The sequence below is a fragment of the Lissotriton vulgaris genome, chromosome 8 (assembly GCF_964263255.1).
Source record: "Lissotriton vulgaris chromosome 8, aLisVul1.2, whole genome shotgun sequence".
NCBI lineage: Eukaryota > Metazoa > Chordata > Amphibia > Caudata > Salamandridae > Lissotriton > Lissotriton vulgaris.
In genome coordinates, this window is record NC_141696.1 from 465606551 (window position 1) to 465631195 (window position 24645).

Genomic DNA, 24645 nt, shown 5'->3' on the forward strand with positions numbered 1-24645 from the left:
GGTCTCATTCTGGCTTTAGCAGGGCGGCCCCATACCTCTCAATGTCAGTAGGAGCAGTTCACATCAACAGCTACCAGCTCTCTTCATGCGCAGCACCAAGTGTCTACGTTCATTCCGTGTAACTCTATCTTAAACCCGCGTAGAGCCCAAAATGTTGGCATCAACATTATTTGTGTTATGTCTAATGTGGTGCGAGGATCAGGCCTCCCAGCAACCTTGTGTTAGGTTAATCTTAGAGTGTGCAGCTCTCAGTATGCAGACAGTTGTACCAAGTGTACCAGGCAAAGCTGATAGCATAGAAATAACATATTATTCTCAAATAAACCACCTCACCGCTTCTAGGGTGAAAGCTACAACAACAAGTATGTGTTGTGTGCAAAACTAAAGCCGAAGGCAAACCGGCTGTTTAAACATGTAATACACTCATGCTAACTTAACGCAATATATGTAATGAAGTATCCATATGACACCCCCCCATTGGTCCGAGCACCGTCAAACATAAGGGAAAAGGCAATACTAAATCAGATACAAAAATTGAAAGCAAAGTTCAATAATCTTGAGCTAAAATAAGCTAAAAATATGTATGAATGAATATGTATGAATGCCTACAGTGGCCTCAAATCAAAAAATAAAAACAAAACTTTTGAACCAAAAGTCATCCGCCAGGTCGCAAAAATATGAAATGTAGGACCAGGTCGCATCAATTCAAATGTTTGTAAGAGGAAAAACAAGGCACTTATCTGATTTCCAAAGTCATGTGCCACATTGACTTTATCCTCAGCGACATCACGTGATTGTACTCTCCATCAGCTGAACATAGTCCATCCCTCCAATTCAGCGAGGGGAAAGTCATATTTCACAACAAAGCATTCCTCCCAGGCATCTCACGATTGGAAAGTATATGCAAAGAAAGTTGCAACAGCCTCCAGCATGAAATCACTGCCATCATCCGAAAATAGTTCAGCAATCCAATTTAGCAATGGGAAAGAACATACGTGCTCCTCCAGCATCGGATCCTCCTGTAACGTCAGAGGACAACTCGGTGGGTTCACCAGATCGCTGTGTGTCAGAAAGGCATCCGCCGCTGCAGAGATCTCCCATTGGCCCAGAACTCCATTTATCGCTGCCAAGGCCATAACTCTCTCGCCAGAACAGATCAGCTCGTGAGCCACCACGGGACGCATTAGCTGATCAAAATCGACGTCAGGAGCAGTCCTCAAGCATAGGCACAAATCAATGGCCCAATCGAACTCGCAGTTCAGGCAGTGAAACACAGGTTGGACACACGTGAAGTCGGTGAACCGAAATGACAATCTATAGGCCGTGCTTAATGCTGCAAGCGGCAATGTTCCATAGTAATTGAGCATCCGATTACGGCACAGTGTCAGGAGGCGTTGAACGGCGTCTTGCGCAGGATGGGCATCCATGTTTTATGAAGAAAAACACCAACAGAATGCCTGCTGCTACAGCCAGCAACACAGGTAGTCCACCAAACAGACTCGAAAAAATAGTGTGGAAAAACGTGGGAATGATACCAAAAACTTTTTCAAACGTAGTCACGAGGCCACTGCTTACTAACTTAAAAAAATGTGCAAGCCCAGTCGTTGAAGAAGCATTAAAAATCTGGTGCACCAGTTCACAGAAATGAAACGGCAAATCAGTATTTAAAAGCGCCTGCACCTCTGTGCGGGTGTTAGCTATGTGAAGGACATAAGTTTCCCGGGCCGAACTCAGGGTCACTTGTTTTTGAGACAAAAGGGCCCTTATTCTGCTTAAACCATTGAATTTTGCTTCCAAGGTTGGAATTCGTGGCCAGATGGAGACATCTGAAGACCCATGCGTGGGTGGGTATAGAACATTCTTGCAGCACACCACACGCTCTGATACAGTTACCACATAAGCCACACCAATTAATAAACCACAACATAACTCGTTGTTTAAAAGTAAATAACTACCATTAGCTAATAATGTGAACGTGGGAACCACTGCTGGAACTGGCGTGCCTTTTAAAACACATGCTAAATTTGGGCGGTCCTGATTACAAGAACCGTGTAACTGAATGTGTCTGCATATTAATGACTGGTCAGGTGACTGTGTGCAATCCTCACCATTAAGATTCACTTCTTTTCCATCCTTCAGACATCTGTATGTGTATGGTAATGACCATGCCTCGTGTAAGAAAGCATTGCCTAGTGGTTCATATCGTCCTATAGCAATATACCGCATACAGTTAGTAAATTTATATAAAGGAAATGGTAATGTAATTAAACTATGAATCAGCCACGTGGCAGTAGTGGTTTCAGCAACAGAGAAAGGCAAGGATTCAAGCTTCTCAATATGTAACATAGAAAATGATGCATCACGCATTGAAAGCATGCGCTGTTTTTCAGTAAGATTAAAAGGGGCGAAAAGGGATGAAACGTTCAACGAGTTCCAGGGAACTCGACCTGCCTTAATTGTCTGTAGAGTCCAAGCAAACTGCATTACAGAACGCAATTGATTTTGACCATGGTATAACGTGGACACTTCATCATGTACAATATCAACAACAGAAGAAACAATATTATCCAATGTGTAAATCCTGGAAGAAAGCATGTTAATACTGTTATCTACTACAGCTAGCACTTTTTCTAAATTTGCTTGATCAATCGCTCTCAGGCGTTTAGCTGCCTCAACCTGTGAAAATTTCCAAATCTCATTGTATACAGCATAAATAAAGCGTTTAGATCTACCCCTAGTCGGGCCTTTTATAAAATCATTTAGCTCTATATTCTCATTCAACTGGGACAGATGCAGTTTAACTGCAGCCAAAGTGGAATGTTGTAACCAGTTCTGACACAATTTACCTACTGAATAAGTGGTGACGGTGTGATCTGTGTCAAACCTGGGATCTGGCCTGATGTGCGTAAAACCTTCAGATAAACCCAAAAACCTACGTTGGCAAGCATCAGTGCTTCTTTGCCACAAAAGCCACCCCTCTGGATCAAAACGGGAAATATTAAAGGAGGAATTCTGCAAAAGTGCTTGTATCCCACTGATGGATATTGTAGTGAAATTACTCCAACCTGAATATTCTTCCAAGTCAGGGATAGTGGGGGTATTTAATTTTTTAGATGTAGCCAATCCAAAACATGTTGTTTGAGAAACAGTAGAATTTAAAAACAACATGTGATTCGGGATGAGACATGCACGATGCAAAGCCTCAGTGCCTTGTACCTGCCAATCTTTGGTACCCCAAACCGATTTAAGGTCAATAGCATCCTTCCATAACTCATAGCCATCCACAGATAACCTTTCTTAAAAGGACTTTGAATACAGCAATTTTGTATCAGTAAGTCTAACTTTGGGCATGAATTTCTGGTTCACTTTAAAATAAAACGATTCAGGATTCGATTGATTAAAATCTGTAAAATAAGAGTATTTTCCCAGAAATGTACTTGAGCTCCCCTGTAAGGGAGTAGGGCAATGTTCCCACTGAGTGTAATTCACAGGAACCCTCCTGGAACTTGTCTTGTGTAAGAAATGATTCCCATAATGTTGATAACAAAACAAATCACCATAATTGACAGAATCTAAGTACAAATCCTCAGCATCAAAGGCCGCATAATATTTCAAATCAGAGAACAATGCTTCTACAGCCTGAAGATCCCAATCATCAGAACGAACATTTTGCTTAATCACATCTCCCATGTTTACTCTAAGCACATTAGGAACATTAATAACTTCTGTGGGGCCATGTATCTGAAACCTAACCGCATCCCACACAATCCCATCAAGGACTGGCCAAGCAGTAATCTGTACTGAATGTAAGTCTCTCTTTAGTCTGTGTACTGAATGTGAGGAGGATAGAGGGGCCAATGTTCCATTAAGGGACCGAATTCCTGTTCTTTCTTTCACATAATGGCCATCGATCAGTCGGAAAAAATAAAACACAAAACCAATCGACATAAAAAGATGAAATAAAAATAGTATCAGCCAAATGTATGTCCAAGGTGGAATTAAAAAATGTTTTTTAAACAACGTGGCATATTTTGCAATAGTCGATGGTTTCTTTGAAAGTTCCGAATCAGAGTCAAAAGAGAATCTGGACTGGTTAGCCAAACGAGCTTGTAAATCGGACATGGATAAATCAGCAGGATCTGCATAGGTCACCTCATCAATGTTAGTAACAGGAATAGTATTTAATAAAGGTCTGGATATGGCAGGCATCTCGAGGGACACCTCCTGATCTGCACCAGATGTAATAGCCAGCACAGAGTGCCTCACCATGGAAGGACAGGATACAGCCGGTGTCATGCTATGAAGAATCGGCCACCCTGTGTGTCTTGACATTGTCAATAGAAATAAATCTGTTTTCTTTACGACCTGGAAGTGGTGGTAAAATGACTGTTCTTGTGCCCTTCACTCCAAGTACTCGGACTGGTGCTCGATATGAGGGACCAAACTCTTTCTTGTTATCGATCTTCTCTCGAACCAGTTCTCCAACTTGGGGTAGCCAGCCAACTACCGGGATCTGCAACGCATCATCCGACGTGGAGGGCAAGTGTTCCTTTGCAAGACTGTCTCTGGTCTTTTGTAGATCCTGTAAAACATTGCAATGTTCATCTACGTCAAAGGCCGCGGCCTGGGCCTGGCAGTCTGCACCATCAAGGTCAGGTACGTACATCTTGATACCAAAGAGCATTTCGTATGGGGTCCGCCCACCCAGAGACCTCCTAGGGAGATTATTAAGCGCACGCTGCACGCCATAGAGGTGGGTCAGCCAGTTTCTACCAGTGCCTATAACACGGGCTGTCAAAGATTGCTTTAAGTCGCGGTTCATTCTTTCTACTACAGAATTGCCCTCAGGCCTGTAGGGGCTTGAAAACTTCACCTGTACTCCCAACGAAACCATAGCATCCTTATACGCCTTAGAGGCGAAAGCCGGACCCTGGTCCGAATGGAAAGTACCACAAGCAAAGATTCCCACAAAGACACGCAAATCCTTAATGACAGTTCGCGAATCAGCGCTTCGATGCGGCCATACCCATACAAAGCGTGTGCATGAGTCAACTGCTACTAAGATGTATTTATACGCAGTATCAGAAGAAAAAGGACCGCAGTGATCCAAATAAACACAACCAAGTGGTTTATTAGAGATGTACAACTGTGTCTGAGGCGGACGCGCAGCAGTAGAAGGCTTGATCTGCTGACAAATGTCACACATAAGGACATAATCGCGCGTCTGTTTGTACAGTCCCCGCCACCAGAACCTCTGTTGTAGCTGAGATACAGTGGCTGAGACGCCCGCATGCGCAGACGCCACACCTTCATGAGCCGCTGTAATCAGAGAAGCTCTGCGATCCGAGTTGGGAACTAGACGCTCTCCAACTTCAGGAATTTTCACATAAGGAACCTTATCGGGACTTAAGTGGTATGTGTACTTCGAAGGGAACCCCGCAGGATATTTACCTCCCTTCTCCGTGGCAGCAACAGCCGCCAAGATGTCATCATCTATTTTGCTTTTGGACCTCGTGACCGCTGCAACTAAGTATTTTGATACCGCTGACTTCGCTGCTTCATCAGCAAGCGAGTTGCCAACAGCGTGGACCCCCACGCGCTGGTGGCCGAGAGTATGAATCACAAACACGAGCGGCAGTTTCTCTTTAAGTTCCGCCACTCGGACCCAGATCATTTTATGTTTTATTGTGCTACCCTTGGAATCACGAAAATCATTCTGAATCCAAAAGAACAAGTTCTCATTGTAAGACTGGACACAGTAGTAAGAATCACTTACGATTAAAGTCGTCACACAAGGATCAGCGTACTCCAATGCGAGCATAAGAGCACGAAGCTCTGCTAATTGTGCGGTGCAGTCCCCTAGCGTTTGCGTGTGCACAACACTGGACTTGAACTCATCGTTCACCATGGCACCGACTACAATGGCGCAAGCGGAAACGTAGGCGTGTTTAGAGCCATGCGCAACCTGCGCCGAACCATCCGTGTAAATGATACAATGGAAATCCTCCAACGGCCGCATTGCTAAAGGAGCAGGATGAACAAATTCATACTGTAAATACTCCTGCGACCGTAAAGCGGCGTCAAAAATAAACGTGACATCCTGAGATGTCAAGGATGTAGCCCACTGAATCCACCGAGGGTGCAAAGCTTTAGAATTCGGTACACTGGCTTTCGTGACCGCCTCCAAGGCTGGACACGGGGTGACAACCAACATGCGCTTTCCCTGCGACAGGGCACGTTCCTTAAGAATTGCCATCTGCACAGCCGTTAAAACTTTCTCCACAGTGGAAAAACGCAGTTCAGCCGAAGTGTACAAGTGTGACTTGTAAGCAATAGGTACAGTATCCCCTTCATTAAAAGTCAGGTACGTGAAACCCACCGTCCCAGGGATAATTCTTATCACCAGGTTGGTCTGGTTATCACGAGTCTGTAAGTAGTCAGAAGCTAGCATATCAGCCTGCAAGGACTGCAGAATGGCTGAATGCTCAGGCAGCCAGCATGATTTGGAAAAAGATGGTTGTACCAAGGCATATAAAGGCTTGATACGCTGGGCATATTCCGGAATGTATGTCCTCCCGAAATTTAAAAAACCCAGCAAAGACTGTAATTTTTTCAGCGTTGTCGGAGAGCGCAACTGCGCGCACTTCTCCAGGAACTGAGGAGCCAATCCCTTTCCTTCATGGTTAAGTTCATAACCTAGAAACAACACTGTGTACTCCGCAATGTGCGATTTTGCAAAGTTAAACTTGTAACCCATGTCTGCAAAGTTACAAATTATGCTGTTTACTCGACACAGATGCACCCAAAGTTCGTCGTCTGTGAGATAAATATCATCCACATATGAACATGCAACTGGATCGAAACTCTCTAAAAGAGAGACTATGCGGGCGGAAAACACTCCAGGACTATTTTTATATCCCATTGGGAGTCGATTAAACTTTTTTTGTACGCCGCCGCACGTAAAACTGGTCCATTGGGAACTTAGACCATCTAATCTATGTGCATAAAAACCATTGGAAATGTCAAGCGTGGTTTTGAACCGTTTACGCTCAAGACTATTCACTAGGGCAGAGCCGTGAGTATTCTGTACTGCACAGTTACGGCAATGCGAGTTCAAATGCCGGTAATCCAAAACCAGACGATATGAGCCGTCCGGCTTGTTAACAGTAAAAAGGGGATTATTCATTGGTGACACACACGTTTCAATTACACCTTGATATTCCAATTGTTCAAGGATAGCCGCGACCGAAGCTTTAGCTTCACGCCGTATGGGATACTGGGGTTGTGGCTGCGGCTGTGACCGTAAAGGAATCTCATGGCTAGGGGACAATTTATCCCAGCCACACTGATTTCGGTACACAGCCGGCGCAAGCGCCAGAGCCCACTCTTCTGCAAAATGCAGCGCTTCCACTCTCGATACAGTGTGCGCGAAACTGGGGAGGATTACCTCCTCCCCTCGCGGAGCTGCGAGAACAAAAGGTGGGGGCCAGTCAGCCTCCGAAAGCAAAATGTCATACGTATCCGAAAGATTCTCCCAAAATACCCCTTTTACAGTTCGCTGCATGTCACCTTCAATTAACAGGACAATTTCAAAAAGTCTTTCAGGGGGAGCAACATGTGTATCAGCTGTTTCAATCACAATAAAAGTCTCAGTCGCTGTCACCTTCAACAGTGGACGGAGGGCCTCTCTCACTATGGTAATCTCCGCCGCGCTGTCCAGCAAGGTCAGAGCCCACGTCAGATTCCGAAGCCGCGTTCTCACTATCTGGGGCATATCGATGCGCCGTTAAGGCAGCGACTTTCTTCTTGGCAAACTGCGGTCTCTTTGGCGTAGAGTCGTCCCGCTGATCCCCTTCACTTCGCGTGCGGGGCTGGCCACGTCCTTGCTGGCCACCCCTGCCCCTGCCGCCCCCTCCACCACCGGTTGACGGAGCCGATGAGTCCTGAAAGGAACGAGGAGAGCGTTGGTCAGATGCCTGATATCTGTCAGGCGATTTAATCGTAGCGCGATCGCGCAATTCATAAACTCGATCCGACTGCGCAGGTTGTGAAGGCGCCGGACTAGAAACCTGTGTCTGTTGTTGTTGTTGCTTACCCTGATTCTGTTTTTTAGGCCAATTTTGTTTTTTGGACTTGGGTTGTCCACCCGTTTCCGAAGACTGTCCCTGGGGCTGCTTCTTTTCTTTTTCAAGAAAAACCTTTACACCCTTAGAATTGCGGCCAACCGTTTTATAAGCCGCCACAATAATTCTTGCCAGCTGACGGGGTTTCTCGGCATCGGGAACTAACGCCAGACCATTGGCCACCTGAAAGTTCACTGCATCCCCTTTTACATTAGCAAGGATAATACCGCAAACCGTCTCAAATGAACCGCTCAGGCGCATACCCAACTCAACCGCCGACTCCGGTCCGTGATCATCCTGAACACGTTTTAGGACCGCAGACAGGTTCGACACTGACGGGGTGCCAAAGCACCTCGAGTAAACCGCTGCAAAAGTCTTACCCCATGTTTCACAATCAGCAAGTTCAGGGGCTAAATCCTTCGGTAAACTAAGCGTAAGAATCCGGTGTTTTTCACCCGGAGTCGTATTAGGAAACACAGCCTCCAGCTGGTCGAATTTCTCGGCAAGCCAGTAAGGAAAATCATCCTTATTTTCTGGCTTTCTGCCCATTACGGAATTCACCAAGACAGGACTGATTTTCAAACCAGCCTGTTCCGCTCGAAGCTGCGCACCTGCGGGGGCTGCGCCATGTATATTACGACCAATGTAATGAACAAGCGCTCTAATCACGTCAACCGCGACATCATGCAGTCGCCGCAGATCACCCACATTACAAGTGGCGTGATTAGGATGTGGAGTAAATCCACCCAAGGCGGGCCAGGCCGTGCCCGCAATGGACAACGGACCCAACCTCGGAGCCGTTAAAGAATGGGGTAGGGCGCCACCAAACCAAACTCCGTGCTGCCAAACATCTATAGGTACTTCCAGTGCTCTGTACGGAGCATAAGCCGCCGGAACAGCCGAGGCAGTGTATGAGTGGTAGACGCCCGAATTAGCGTTTACTTCCGGAAACGTCACCCAGGAATAAAACAATTTGTACGGGTACGCATGTTCCGCACTCACCACTAGAACCACAGCCAAACCTTCCGCAGGGACATTATATGCCCGCAAGTGGTCGCGAACCGCGACGCGGCTATGCTGCGCTATGTCCACGGCCATGTTAGCACCGGAGGTGAAAAAAGACAAAGAACACTTTGTAGCACAACTGGGTAGTAATTCAAAGAAACCGTTTAAAGTAGAATTCAAGCTTGAAAAGACCTATTTCAAAAACAGGTAGGTTTTCCGACACCACCGTTTACCGGAAACGGGAATGAAGGTGTCAAGGTATGAATGATATGCTACTCGAGTGTCATGTTTTAAGGCCAACCAAACCGTTGGGCGCCATGTAGCAGGGTTTCCGTTCTCCCACAGAACTGTGCATAGAGATCTAGAACCTCAGTGAGTTAGGATGATCCAAAACTCATATCAGTGTCAGAAATCTCCTTACCTAGCTAGCTACAGTGTCTCATGGATCATTATGGAATGAACCATGTCTTAGACAAACCAGAACATGATCTTTAGAATACCTCAGGAATCGTGGAACACATGAACACTCTTTCGTTATATAATCATTTCAAACCAAAACTGAGAGTCAAAGAACACAAGTGCAAGTTTGAAATATTTATTATTCAATGCAAAGTTCTCAAACGCAGTATCTTGTATAATACCAAAATGCAGATTATAAAAATCAGAGTCAGCAGCATAGTCACTAATCCATAGTAAGCAAAAGGTGCTAGCATGTTATAATGCAAAACCTATAGAAATCTATATCACCTATATTTCGCGCACCCTATCTAGCATATTATTTTATATCTAAGAAGGTCTCATTCTGGCTTTAGCAGGGCGGCCCCATACCTCTCAATGTCAGTAGGAGCAGTTCACATCAACAGCTACCAGCTCTCTTCATGCGCAGCACCAAGTGTCTACGTTCATTCCGTGTAACTCTATCTTAAACCCGCGTAGAGCCCAAAATGTTGGCATCAACATTATTTGTGTTATGTCTAATGTGGTGCGAGGATCAGGCCTCCCAGCAACCTTGTGTTAGGTTAATCTTAGAGTGTGCAGCTCTCAGTGTGCAGACAGTTGTACCAAGTGTACCAGGCAAAGCTGATAGCATAGAAATAACATATTATTCTCAAATAAACCACCTCACCGCTTCTAGGGTGAAAGCTACAACAACAAGTATGTGTCGTGTGCAAAACTAAAGCCGAAGGCAAACCGGCTGTTTAAACATGTAATACACTCATGCTAACTTAACGCAATATATGTAATGAAGTATCCATATGACAAAACAATGTTGATTGATAAAACTGAAGTATTTTCTTGGGTATGACCGAATACAAGCTTTCAAAGAAATGTTTCAACCGCACCTTTCACGGAATCATCAGTTTCAATGTAATGTAAAGCAAATCGCACTTCAGATTGTGTTCAACGCAAAATTTTACTAGCACTGTAGTCGTCATACATGCACCAAGAAGAAACAGATCTAACAATTCACAGTCCTTAAAACACAGAAAATAAATATATGCCACCATAAACTGGAATACCTGGATACATGTAATGCAAGAAGCCCCCCGTATATTTATGATAAACGTTATCCAACAGATATTCGGCTATCACTAGTGACACAACTGTGATTTAAACCATAATCAACCCAAAACGATCTCAATGAGAAAGCAGCTGAAGTAGAAAACACGAGTCCTTCGCACACGACCAGCTAAGCCCACAGCCATAACGAAGTAGCAACCAAAAAAAAAACCTAGCAGCATTATGAAATTCAAAGAAAATACACAGACAGAAGAAGCCAAGCATTTGTCATTTTTATATTGAACAGGTGCATCAAGCCATAGTTGAACACTTTACCGATTTAAAAGCCATACAAGGAATATTAGTTTCGTAACCTCGAACAGCACCGTGTAAAGGCTTGGGAGATAGGGCAGGCATGAAACGTAATCAGCTGACTACCTTGGGATGCATAGCTAACATTAACCTGCTGTGGATCAGAACTAATAAAAAAGATATTAGACTGATTATCATTGGTTTAGTACAAACCACGAAAGAAAAGGTATTAAAAATGCGCAGTGGTGTTGCGTGCAGGAGAAGACACTTTGCAAAGGTTGACTGTTCAACTTTCAGTGGCGTGTTGCTGTTTTTATGAATCAAACGAGTATTTACAAGGTGAAACTCTTCTCCTGACAGTGTTAATGTGTTAAAAAAAAAACGAAATAATGAACAGATACTATTACGAAATGTGACACATTAAGCCACATAAATAGATTTTTCTTGATACATAAATTAGTCAAATTTGCAATGCAATAGTATTGCCGCTCCCCTGGACGGGAGCTCACCCCGTGAAAAAGAATCGCCGCCGCCGCCCGGGCGGAAGTCAGGCAGGCCGGGGGCGGGACGACAAGACAAACCGGAAGCCTAGGCGGGAGCCTACCCCGCACTGGGACGTGTGGGCAGGAGGAGAAGGGCGGCCGGTGCTAGCGGGGCACCTCCCATGAGGTGAGAGAGCCCCGCACCGAAGGAAGAGACCTCCACCGACCATAATATTAGGAAATACTGTAAGAAACTTTTAATTGGTATGCAGAGGGGAAATGTTCATCAGTTCTATTATTTAACTTCTTCCCCTCCTTATTGTTCAACTTGGTGCTCTAGAAATTTTGAAATATTAAAGGAACAGTAGTAATTGAATTAAAAAACATTCTTGCATTGATTCTTGTTGAGAGGAAGAGGGTTACTGCAATTAACAAGGGTTTTCCTCCTGAAAAAATATTTTCAGATGAAAAACAAATTAAAGTCTTAGCTTGTAACACAGACGATAACTATTTAATTTGGTTTGTTTAGCAATTTAAATTAGTTTTATTTATGTTTTGAACAGCTGACACATGTTTAGTTCAGGTGAATGATATGCCAAGAGTTATGTCAATGCTTAGATAGTGGTAAGTGTTTGGTTAATAGATACTCCAGTTGGTCAATCAATTGATGTTCAAAGGTGACACATTTTGAGTAAGCCTGTTTAGTGTCAAACCAAGTCGTAGTCATTCCCCAATTTAACAGTACATACAAAGATGTAGCCAGTTTCATCCTACACTCAACATAATGCTTTGATATGCTTTGTCAATTGGAAGACTTTTTTCAGGGTTTAAGATTAATGCTTATTAACAACCAGCAGTACAGTTCTTCTCAACTAAAATATATGGGGAGAAAGGTGCACTTTTAAATTTTAGTGAGCTGCTTTTAATATGGTCTCCCACCATATTCTTTTATATCATCTGACTGATGCAGTGTCTTGCTGTTGTTCAAATAATTTTTCCAATACAGATCAGTCTCCTTGGGAAAGTGCACATCTACACCTAAACAGTGTATTTGTGGGGTCCTTGAAGGTTCTTCTATCAACAGCACTTTTTATCATCCCCGCGACCTGCAGACTGGCGTCGCTCATTTGCCAACTGGGCTAGCGCAGAGAGTGTGTCTTTGCACAGGGAGGAGACAGCGGGCCTTCGTATGTACCCAATTGCCCAAGAGTGGGACACTACCCTGACTGCATACCATCGGGCTTGTACCCCGGCTGGCATTACGTGACCGCCTCGTCACGGAGTAGTGATAGACCAGTCACCCTCCGCCCCAGCATGCCACTTCCCCCCCGATTCACCCCCCCCCCCCCCCCTCCCAGCCCCAGCCGTTGGGGTAACGCCCAGCAAACTCCATTGGCTATCATTCCCCCCCACCGCCTTCTGGCCGCAGCAACTCTCAATCCACGACCACTCCCGCCCCCGCACAGTCCACATATGGCGTCACATACGCCGTTAGAGTCACTGATACACTACTGTGAATGCTAGCACTAGTCCGATTGTTGTTGAAGTGTTTTCTCTCCTATTTTCTTTACTTCCCTATTGTTTCTCATGATGGGCGGTTAGCTTGTTTCTGCTGTGCTCACGATGATGTTACTCTTCCCCGCCCCGTTTGCTCTTCCTACAATGTTTATTGAATATTGCCACGATCACAAGACTATAGCCCAGTGCATTATACGGCGAAATGGGATGTGATACCTATTTTTTTTACTTCATTTGTGCCAACCAGGGAACGCAGTCTAGGATGAACATTGTTGGCTATCATGACCACCTTGGTCCTTCTGCAGTGATGAACGCTGCAGGCACTGCAACCCATGATTTCTCCTGGTACTGATAATTGCGGACTAATGCATATTCTCTGGCTACTGTTTATTTTCACGTATATGTGACCAACATGTCGAAAAAGTTACTGACTGGGTAATGCTTGAAGTTTATATGACATTTTATGATCTATTGGCTTATTACTTGTGAAATTAAATAAAATATGGGACCGTTGGTCTAAAACAAAAAAAACAAAAAAAGCACTTTTTATCATCTGTGGGAAACCTCTACCCTCCTTAATTCAAGCTTTTGGACTATCAATAGACTATGCTGAGGATAGGTAACTAATGGTGAGGCTAGAAAGAGAGCTGTAACAACTACACACCTAATTTTAGAACTATGTGGTTGCTGTAGCTAAATAGATGAGGAAGAATTAGTTGCAAGTTAATACTACCAAAACTATCTGAAATAGCTCAAAAATCAGGACTTTTTTGTGGTAGCCAAGTAATCTAGGTTGTGCCACAGCCCTATCCAATAAGATTAGAAAACTATTTATCATTCTAGATTCAAAATTATCATAGGCTCCCCAGGTCAACAGAGCCCCAACTATCTCCTTCATGGTCTTTAAAACCTTTGTTTTTTCCTGGTCGACTGCAGACAAACAGGGGTTCAGGCGATTGTTACTTCTTGCTTGTGCTAGGAGAACCTGCTCTACATTGGACTTCCTAAATACTTAATACCAAGCTGCAAAGAGTTGAAGATATTGCTACAAGATTGGTCTGGGCTTATGTAGAAAAGACTACGTTACACAACACCGTACTAATTTACACTGGCTTCCGGTGTGGAAGAACATGTGGTTTAAGTGCCTTTGTCTGAACAAAGAAACCTACTATAAGGAAGAAACTACATATTCACAAACAAAATTTGTCAAAAGGCTTCCTTCTCTAATGCTTACATAACCTTAGTAATACTGTTCAAAGTACTTATATTTAAAAACCCACGGCCAGTCGCCTTTGAAATAGTCTCCCACTTCATGTAAGAATGGAGCCTGTAGGAACGAGCTCCTTTTCGACATGGTCACCCCCACGTTTTGCCTGTTAATTGATGACATTTTGACTGAAGTGCACTGGGTTCCTGCTATCCAATTTGCCAGGGCCTGATCTCTTTCACCAAAACAGTGTAATTCTCCACCCAATTGCAAAGTACTTTTAGCACCCCAGTAAGCCCGTTGTAAATGGCACACTGGTATCTAGGGCAGGGAGTCTATGGGCTGCAGAATGTGTTGTGCCACCGTAAGGGACCCCTCAACACACTCATGCAATCTGTTATTGCAAGCTGTGTGACATGGTGAAGAGAAAAGTGAAGAAACAACATGGCCTATGTCCTGTGTTCCATGCCTGCAGCCACTGCAGTTAATGTAAGTCAGTCACCTCTACAGCAGACCTTACAGCCTAGATTTCAGTGTTTTCTCCTTCTCCTTCATCCCCCACTTGGAACACCTCAGAAGCCATGTTCCAGTACTTACATCAAGCACTTTTGATGTTATCCATACATGCCCTCCTACCTCTTCCTCTCGTTTCAAACACATGCAGCCTTGTATTCTAGTACACTTTGGTCCTTTCCCAGATAGACTCTTTTAAACAATTACGTTTATCTCTTCCTAGTGTTGGCCTAATGGCTGATCATGTAGTGGCTGTTGCCTTAATTGCTGTATCTCGCTCCACAGCTGACACTCACTCTGTTGTGTTGCCGCCATCCACGGACTAATGTAGCACTTCATCAGAAAGATCTTCTTCCGTAGTCTGCCGGCTTTCTTATTTTTGTGTTGAACTCAACTAATTACTTTCCACTACTTGTTGCTAGTGTTTTAAAGGAGCAGTCTGCACGCCAAATGATAAAGACATGTGGTCCTTTATTTGACCTCATCCATCAACCGCTCTATTCCAACTGCCACCAGGAGAATCCCCAGCACCCAGTGATGTCGGGGGAATCCAGAAAACAGCTGGGTTTCGGGTAAGCCAGCAGACACATGACACCACTGTTGGTTAAACAAGCAGTAGTGCAGAGCTGTTCTCCTATAGTCCTCACAAATTTAACTCATACTGGCCGTACAGAGAACAGCAGTCCATTTCAGTTTCATCCATGGAATCCCATGGCCATAGTAATCATCATAAGGATTAGATTATAATACCTTTTCATGGTGGTATTGTATCTGGGAGTTGAAGAGCTCAAGCCAAAAACACAAAAACTCTCCAACATTGTAAATCATCCTACAGTCTGTCCCCTTTCCTAACAATGTTCATACACATTTCCTGTGCTATAGACCTTTCATCCAAACCGGTTAACCTTGTCCGCATGGCACAATTGCTCTCACCCATTTAATCGCCAGTCTCCATTTAACTAATGAGAGATCTAGCAGAAGCATGTTCTTCTTCATCCTGTTTTTAGTCAGCACTGCTGATATCTCAAGTAAGCATGCCATTGGGATCATTTCATTTGTATCCAGTTATAAGTCATAAATGTATTTTATCGCTTTATAGCAAAATTGGGTGACCTCTGGGCATTCCCAAATTAAGTTGCAGATAGTGGGTTCACACTACTTCCATACTAGGAGCCTTTGTTCTGCTTCTCCACGCGGATTCCCAAATACTGAGCTAAGCAAGAAAATTGTGGCAGCCTTTCTTTGGGAGTGCTTTCCCCTAATGTGGGAAAAGTTCTGAATCTCCAGTGCCCAGCTTGGGCAAACTACCCCCGATTCAGGAAGCTCATTGAGACTCTACTTTTCATCTGTTTTAAATCATGTTGCCATTATCAGCTTTATCATCTAATTTAATTAAAATTCAAAAGATTATCCTCACCATAACCCTAACCTTTAATTAATGTGAGTTAAAATATATATAAATTAATTATCATTACCATGACTTGAATGCTTACCCTTACTTAATTTAAAATCTCACATGGTTTATTGGATTTTAGTCACTAATATTAAATTACTCATTACAATTCATTAACATACTCTAAATTCCGTCATTTGTACATATCTACATTAATGTAGTTTTATTCTAGGTAGGGTAGGTTCTGTTGTTATTTCATCAGAGTATCGACCCATCAGTGTAATGGGGTATTTTTCATAAAGCAGTGGACTAGCAATGTATTTACTTTACACAAAGAGCCTCCTCATGTCAATAGTTTTATGTAGGATGAAAGGGTGATAATCAACATAGACAAAAAAAAGCCTCAGATTCATGGTTTCAGGTAGGTAATTTGTGTTCGAGGCATGTGGGCTGCAGAATTCATATCTGTGCATAGATCACCGCCTAGTGTTGGGTCCGGATGATTGCACATTGTTGTCCTGGAAGAGTCTTCGAAGTATCACAAGATAGGTGGCTCCTCCCCTGGACTACAGTGCGCATGGGCATCCTCTCCATCATCAGATTGTTTTTTTCCCCCATTGGGTTTGGATGTTACTATCTTAGCTCAAGTTAGGAAAACTTTCTACAAAGCCAAAAGGCTTTCGACAGCGTCGGTATCGTTTCGCTCGGAACCGGTAACTTTGTTTCGAGAGGACATCGAGGAATCAGATGGTTTTCTTTCCACACACGACCCGATCTTAGATCTACAATGGAAAGAAGCCCATTCAAGAGGTGTCCACTATGCAATGCAAAATACCCGCACATCGATGTCCACCCGGTGTGCAACAAATGCCTGTCCCCGGATCACAACGAAGCCAACTGTATGGTTCAGGTCGAAGAAAACTCTTCGAATTCGACGCACGGCTCGATTGGAGTCGAAAAGGTCAGCACCTGTTCCTGAAATCATCTTCGGGACCGAAGACGAAGAGGTCGTTGATCTGGAGGATCAGGAATACCGCTCCGACCCGGCTTCGGACCGTGACTCCGAGTATGACGCAGAAGATGAAGAGGTGCAAGAAGAAGACGAAAACGTCGTCGAAGAGGTAGGAGACGACGCAGAGGCCCTTGGGGCCGTAGAAGATAGCTCAGGCGAGGAGCTAGGCCCAAACGGCTATACGGGGGCCGACGATGACGCACTCAATAAGGCTCAGGTCATGGGATCGCCACTAGGCTTTACCCAAGATCTACAGTCTCGTTCTACAGACCCGCATAAAGGCCCGGCTTTGAACATTAATAAAGAGCCATCGGTTTCAAAACCGCCATCGGTCGATCCAAAGAAATCGAAACCTAAAGCATCAATGACAAAGCCGAAACCGAAAGTGCAACTAACTCTGGTCGGCTGCAAGGCCTCAAACCCCTCGGAGCTGAAGAAACAGAAAAGGGCCGTCGATGCCGAAAAGCTCAAGAAGGTCCTCGAACCGACGGTTGGGGCACCCAAGACCAAGGTCAAGGCTGTCGAACCAACAAGGCCGACGCCGAAAGGAGACCACACCCACAAAAGACTCGAACCCAAAGTCTGGATCGATCCTCGGTCGAGGCCTGCGGACAAGACGAAGACTGGCTCCAAGGACCCTGTCGAGTCGACGCAGCCGAGTCCATTCATAGCCAAGGAAGTGTCGGAGTCACTCAAAAGCATCAAGGATAAGTCTACAGCGGTCGGGCTAAGAAGGCCCCAACACCAAAGCTGGTCGGAAACGTTCAGACCGCGTCGACGCCGATCAAATTCAGCTTGCCACCCTCAGTACGTCCGAAGATGTTCGAACCAAAAAGAGGTATCAGTGCCATTAAAAAAGTGTCGACGGAAATGGAGGCTACAGAGGAGCCTGAAGAACAGGAGTCGAGGCAATTCATCGACACGGAAACTGGTAGACTGTCCATATATAAAAGGAAAATAATACCAGAAGCACCCATGGAGTCATATAAGATTCCCTTGAAGAAGAAGAGGGTTTCAACAACGTCACCGGCTCTTGTGGAACCCCTCCATTCCTATGGACAAGAAACTCAGAATTCTTCACCCACATACTCAGATGTGGATGCAGGGGATGACGAACATGAAGATGACCCTTATCATGTGGACACTGATCCAGATGATCAAAACCAACCATGGGCAGACCCGGCTGACCCAAGGGATCCGCAGACTGCCCCTGACACTCATGTGTACAGTGTGAAAACGTCTCCTACTGAGGACACTACTGCCTTTAACGCCCTTATTGAAAGAGCAGCCAGTAATCATGACGTCGAGCTACATGCTGACCCTGTGGAGGAGGACTTTCTGGTCGACACCTTTTCCACTTCAGAAAGAACAGTCAGGACCCTGCCCATGCTAAAAGGGGTCCTTAAGCATGCTGGTGAAATTTTTAAGGACATCACTAGGGCCAGGGTGTTAAACCCAAGGATTGAAAAGAAATATGGACCGGCACCTGGGGACCCTACTTATATAAGGGGACAGTTGCCATTGGACTCATTAGTTGTTTCTAATGCACGTAAGAGAGCAAACTCCCAGACTACAGGTGATGCTCCTCCTCCTGACAAAGAGTCAAAAGTTCTGGAAACTTCAGGAAAAAGGGTGGCTGCGCAGGCGGCTAACATCTGGCGCATTGCCAACACTGGGGCACTCTTAACCAGTTATGACAGGTCCCATTATGATATCCTTGAGACACTATTGCAACACCTACCAGATCAGTACAAGGAGGGTGCAGAACTACTAATCCAAGAAGGGAAGCTTATAACCAATGCTTCCATCAAGTGTGCGCTAGACGCAGCTGACACTGCAGCCAGGGCCATCAACACTAGCGTTATGTTAAGGAGACATGCCTGGTTGATAATCTCGGGATTCAAACCAGAAATACAAACTTCTATCCTCAATCAGCCAGTTAACCCGGACTACTTATTTGGACCTGAGGTTGACACCACCCTTGAAAAAATTAAAAAAGACCCAGAGACTTGAAAGTCTATGGGGGCACTGCAGTCACAGCACTTTCGGGTGTGGCTCATTTCGTCGCTCCAATACTAGGGGCCCTTCAAGAGGCCAATCCACACAACAGACACAGTACAATAAAGGAAGTACACAATCCATCTACAATAAGAACAACCGGGTGGATATCGTGGAAACAACATCAAGGGCAGAGGCAGAGGAAACAACAGTTCCAGATCCTCTGCCAATAGCAAACAGTGACGCCCTGTCACTGCCCCCGACCATATAACACCTGTCGGGGGGAGACTACAACAGTTCCTGCCAGTCTGGAAATCCATCACCACAGACATGTGGGTGAGAGACATTGTCCAGTACGGGTATTGTCTGGAATTAACATCCACTCCCCCCAACATCCCACCAAGACACCGTCCTATGTCCGCAGAACACTTACAGTTATTGCAGCAGGAGGTCGTCAGCATGCTGCAAAAAGGGGCCATAGAGCTCGTGCCTGTAGAAGACCAAGGCTCAGGGGTGTACTCTCTGTACTTTCTAATACCCAAAAAGGACGGTCTCTCAGACCTATACTGAACCTCAGGCCTCTAAACAGTTACATTCTGTCAGAGCATTTTCATATGCTCACCTTACAGCAGGTCCTGCCGTTACTCAGTCCGGGAGACTTCCTCGCAACACTGGATCTAAAAGATGCGTATTTCCATATACCCATACACCCATCACACAGACAGTATCTCAGGTTCACTATTCAAAATCAACATTATCAGTTCAAAGTGCTCCCTTTCGGAGTAACTACGGCACCCAGGGTGTTCACAAAGTGCCTGGCGACAGTAGCAGCACACCTAAGGAGACAGCACATACATGTCTACCCTTATCTGGACGACTGGCTTATTCAAGCAAAGACGGCCCAGCTGTGTGCCAGCCACATGTCCCACACCATTCATCTTCTTCACAGTCTGGGATTCTCGCTGAATTATCCAAAGTCACATCTTCAGCCCGCCCACGTGCGACAGTACCTGGGCGCGACAATAAACACTCTGGCAGCCAAAGCTCAGCGAAATTCAGCGAGAATAAACAGCATGCAATTGCTGATACAAAAATTCAGACCTCAACACTCGCTTCCAGCAAAAGTGTTCATGCAGTTGATAGGCATGATGGCCTCCTGCATCTTCATAGTCCCGCACGCGAGACTACATATGCGTCCGCTTCAGGAGTGCTTGGCACGTCAGTGGAATCAGGCTCAAGGACAGTTAAAAGACCTAGTGTTGGTGAGCGGTCGGGCATTCAACTCTCTGCATTGGTGGAACCCACAAAACCTTTGCAAGGGCCGACCGTTCCAAGAGCCTGTACCACAGATTATACTGACGACGGACGCGTCTCTCCAGGGATGGGGAGCTCATGTATTCCACTACACAGTGCAGGGACTATGGACAGCACAGCAAAAGAAGATGCACATCAACCTTCTGGAACTGATGGCAATCTTCATGGCGATGCAAGCTTTCAGAGTACACTTGTGGACAAGGTCGTGTTGATCTGGACGGACAACATGACTGCCATGTACTACATACAGAAGCAGGGAGGAACACACTCGCCACAGTTGTCTCATCTGGCTCAGAGCATGTGGAAGTGGGCCATTCAGAGGAACATCCTCCTCATGGCGGAATACCTCCCGGGCAAGGACAACCAGATGGCGGATCTGCTCAGCAGACACAGCCACCAGATGCACGAGTGGGAGATACATTCATCAGTACTCCAACCGTACTTCCAGCAGTGGGGTCATCCACAGATAGACCTGTTCGGCACAAGGGAAAACGCAAAATGCCAAAGTTTCGCCAGCAGGTTCCCACATCCACAGTCGCAGGGCAATGCGATATGGATGAACTGGTCAGGCAAATTTGCGTACGCTTTTCCCCCAGCACCTCTAATACCGCTGGTGGCACGCAAACTGAGACAACACTCGATGACACTCATCATGGTTGCTCCAATGTGGGCACGCCAACCATGGTACACCACGTTTCTAGAACTATCCGTGGTACCGCATCAAAGGCTGCACCTCACACCCAGGCTTTTGACGCAGAGCCATGGCGACATTCAGCATCCAGATCCGCAACAGCTCAACCTGGCGATCTGGCTCCTGAAGTCTTAGAATTTGGCTACCTCAACTTGCCGCCAGAATGTATGAATATCATCAAGGAGGCAAGACGGCCCACAACCAGAGCATGCTATGCGGCTAAATGGAAAAGGTTTGTCATATATTGTAACAACAATGACATTAACCCACTGGATGCATCTATTCAAAATATTATCTGTTATTTGCTGCACTTATACAAGTGTAATCTGGCGTACAGTTCCATTCGTATACATTTATCCGCAATAGCAGCTTATCTTCAAAACAGGCAGCACCTCTCACTATTCAGAGTGCCTGCCTTTAAAGCTTTTCTGGAAGGACTCAAAAGAGTGATCCCTCCCAGACACCCGCCTTCACCAGTCTGGAACTTCAATGTGGTCCTCACCACACTGATGGGACCACCTTTTGATCCTCTACACTCTTGTGAGATTCAGTTTCTTACCTGGAAAGTGGCTTTCCTAGTAGCCATTACCTCACTACGAAGAGTTAGTGAACTCCAGGCCCTAACCATTCAAGAGCCGTTCATACAGGTCCACGCAAATATGGTTGTACTACGCACCAACCCTACATTCATGCCTAAGGTGATTTCGCAGTTCCACATGAACCAGACCATAGAACTGCCAGTTTTCTTTCCTAATCCAGAAAATGTCGCAGAGAGATCCCTACACATATTAGATGTCAAAAGGGCTCTTATGTACTATATAGACAGAACAAAGGACTTCAGAAAAACAAAACAGCTTTTTGTTGCATTTTCCCCACAACACAAAGGCAACCCCATTTCCAAAGCAGGGATAGCCAGGTGGATCGTTAAGTGTATACAAATTTGCTATGCTAAGGCTAAACGCACACTAACCATTCCACCGAGAGCACACTCCACACGTAAATTAGGAGCGTCCATGGCTTTCCTGGGGAATATTCCTTTAGAAAAGATATGTATGGCAGCCACATGGTCCACCACACATACATTTACGAAACACTACTGCGTAGATGTGCATTCTAAACAGCAAGTAGCTGTAGGACAGGCTGTTCTCAAAACTCTTTTTCAGACTGCTGCAGCTGGCACGGGCAGCCGCCGCTAACAGGAGGGACTGCTATATAATCTATGCACAGATATGAATTCAGCAGCCCACATGCCTCGAACTGAATATGCTACTTACCAGTATACATCTGTTCTTGGCATGTAGGGCTGCTGACATTCATATCGCCCACCCTCCTCCCCAGTGCCTGTAGCAGCTGTAGCATTCAGAATTACTATGTAGCATGGACATCACTCACTGTATTACACTCCATCTCTGCCACAATGGCGAAAAACAATCTGAGGATGGAGAGGATGCCCATGCGCGCTGTAGTCCAGGGGAGGAGCCACCTATCTTGTGATACTTCGAAGACTCTTCCAGGACAACAATGTGCAATCATCTGGACCCAACACTAGGCGGCGATCTATGCACAGATATGAATGTCAGCAGCCCTACATGCCAAGAACAGATGCATACTGGTAAGTAGCATATTCGTTTTGCTTTATTTAGTAAGGAGCTTCACTCATTTGCTTGAATAAAATATTTTTCAGAATGTCATTAACAGTTCACGTTCACAGATGATTTACATGCAACATGGACCATTTTGCATTTATAATTATGTATTTTCTTCATTGTAGGTTGTACAGGAACTTTGGCATATAAACTAGTGGATATGTACCCACATCTACAAGTGACTGTATTCGACCGTCCAGATGTCATTGACGGCATTTCTTCATTCAAGCGATCAAGCCCATGTGCTTATCAAGTGACGTTTACTCCAGGTCATTTATATTTCTGTTACTTGAGAATCATGGATTGTAAAACCGAACCTAATACAAGAATGCATTTTCCATTGATGATCTTTTGTAAGCCTGTGACTGCCCCATTTGCCTAGAACATTTATTAATGGCAGTAGCTCAAGGTTCTCTTGAAAATTATACAATTCTGTAGTCAGTTTAATTGAGAAACCACCAAAAGAAATGTGACTTTTCACTTCATTATAGAAGTAAACTCCAGTTGTTTCCTCTAATGAAACGCACCCAGATGGCAGTTGCGTAACAGCACCTGCATTTAATGTTTTAACCGAAAACCTGAAACATTTTTCATGAGCACAACTTATTGTTTAAACTATGCAATGAAAGTGTTTTTTACAAAAGATTTATTGATTTTTGTTGTTTTCATTGAACAAAAGGAATTGATCTAGCAATAGTGTAGTTGCACAGCAACAACAGCATGGAAGGGTTGGATTGCCCACAAAATAAATCTTGTCAAAAATGTACAGGAGGCAATAGGTATTTGGGTTTACCATCAAGGATATAATCTCACTAAGGGGGTCACAAATGGAGAAATATTTACCCTCCATGGTACCACTCCACACTATACTACTCACAGCAAGTAACTGGATGGTCTACAAAAACAATTGATTATAAAAGTGGGGACAATTATTATTGTAAAGACGAGCACCCTCACTCACCCAAAGGTGACATGCTTCATCATTGGGTTCCCTCTTACACACGGCGACCGCAAGGTTCACAGTGTGGGCAACAACTCTTCCACAGGAGAGGAGCGAGAGGTGTTGTAATCATCCAATGGTGGTGAGAGTGAGGGGCAGAGTGTGAAAAAAACTAAAGTGGTGAATTAAAACTATCACATAAGAGGACAAAAAACTTGAATATGTGTCCTCAAAGGATAGACCTAAAAAACAGTGTGAAAATAGGGATATTGATGTTCCCTATTAGATTAGGTGAACATGTTTCTGCCTTTGGTCATCACTTTAGTTCATAGTGGGCAGACAGCCCCCCTCCTCCTCCTTCGTAACCCCATTGCAAAAACAGCAGAATCGTCATAGGGAGTACGGGCACCCCACCGGGAGAGCACCTAGATCCCTTGCACTAGAATTGGTGCCAGAAGGAGTCAAGGTGTGTTCCCCAATCTGGGCACTCATCTACTCGGGAGCCCCACTACCTCCTCTGCCCCTCCAACAAAGCTATCCAGGAGCCCCACGCAAGCCTGCAAGTCCTCCTGCTCCTCATCTCGTCTAGAAAGCTTAATGTGTCTCTCTTCTGCCAGGGCCCAATCTTTAACATCATTGCACCATAAGGAAACCAGAGGGCTCCTGCTACTCAACTAGCAGATCACCATTCATGCGACCTAGTGCTATGACCAACACCAGCGCTAAATTCAGGATTTTTTTAGCATCTTTCTTCTTAGGGACCCCACTCAGGATACCCTGCAGCTGCCGAAGCTCCAGTGGGATCCCTGTAACTGCTGTCAAGGCAGCAAAGACAGGTTTCCAGTAACGCTGCTCCGGGGGGCTATCCCAGGTTAAATGCAAGAAAGTTGCTCTCTATGCCCAGCACCTGGGTCACGTAGGACTCCTCACTCCATAAACCTTACTGATGATCACTGGAGTAAGATTGACATGATGTAAGAAATTGAATTGT

General features: G+C 45.0%; 1 protein-coding gene across 5 annotated transcripts in view; it reads left to right on the plus strand.

Annotated features, from left to right (window-relative positions):
- ASMTL (acetylserotonin O-methyltransferase like) overlaps nucleotides 1-24645 on the plus strand; it is a 329012-nt gene that overhangs the window by 253527 nt on the left and 50840 nt on the right. For all 5 annotated transcript variants that reach the window (XM_086934246.1, XM_086934245.1, XM_086934244.1 and 2 more), the window contains one exon: nucleotides 22840-22983. In XM_086934246.1, coding sequence (XP_086790372.1) covers nucleotides 22840-22983 — 144 coding nt within the window. The remainder of the gene's footprint in view (nucleotides 1-22839; nucleotides 22984-24645) is intronic.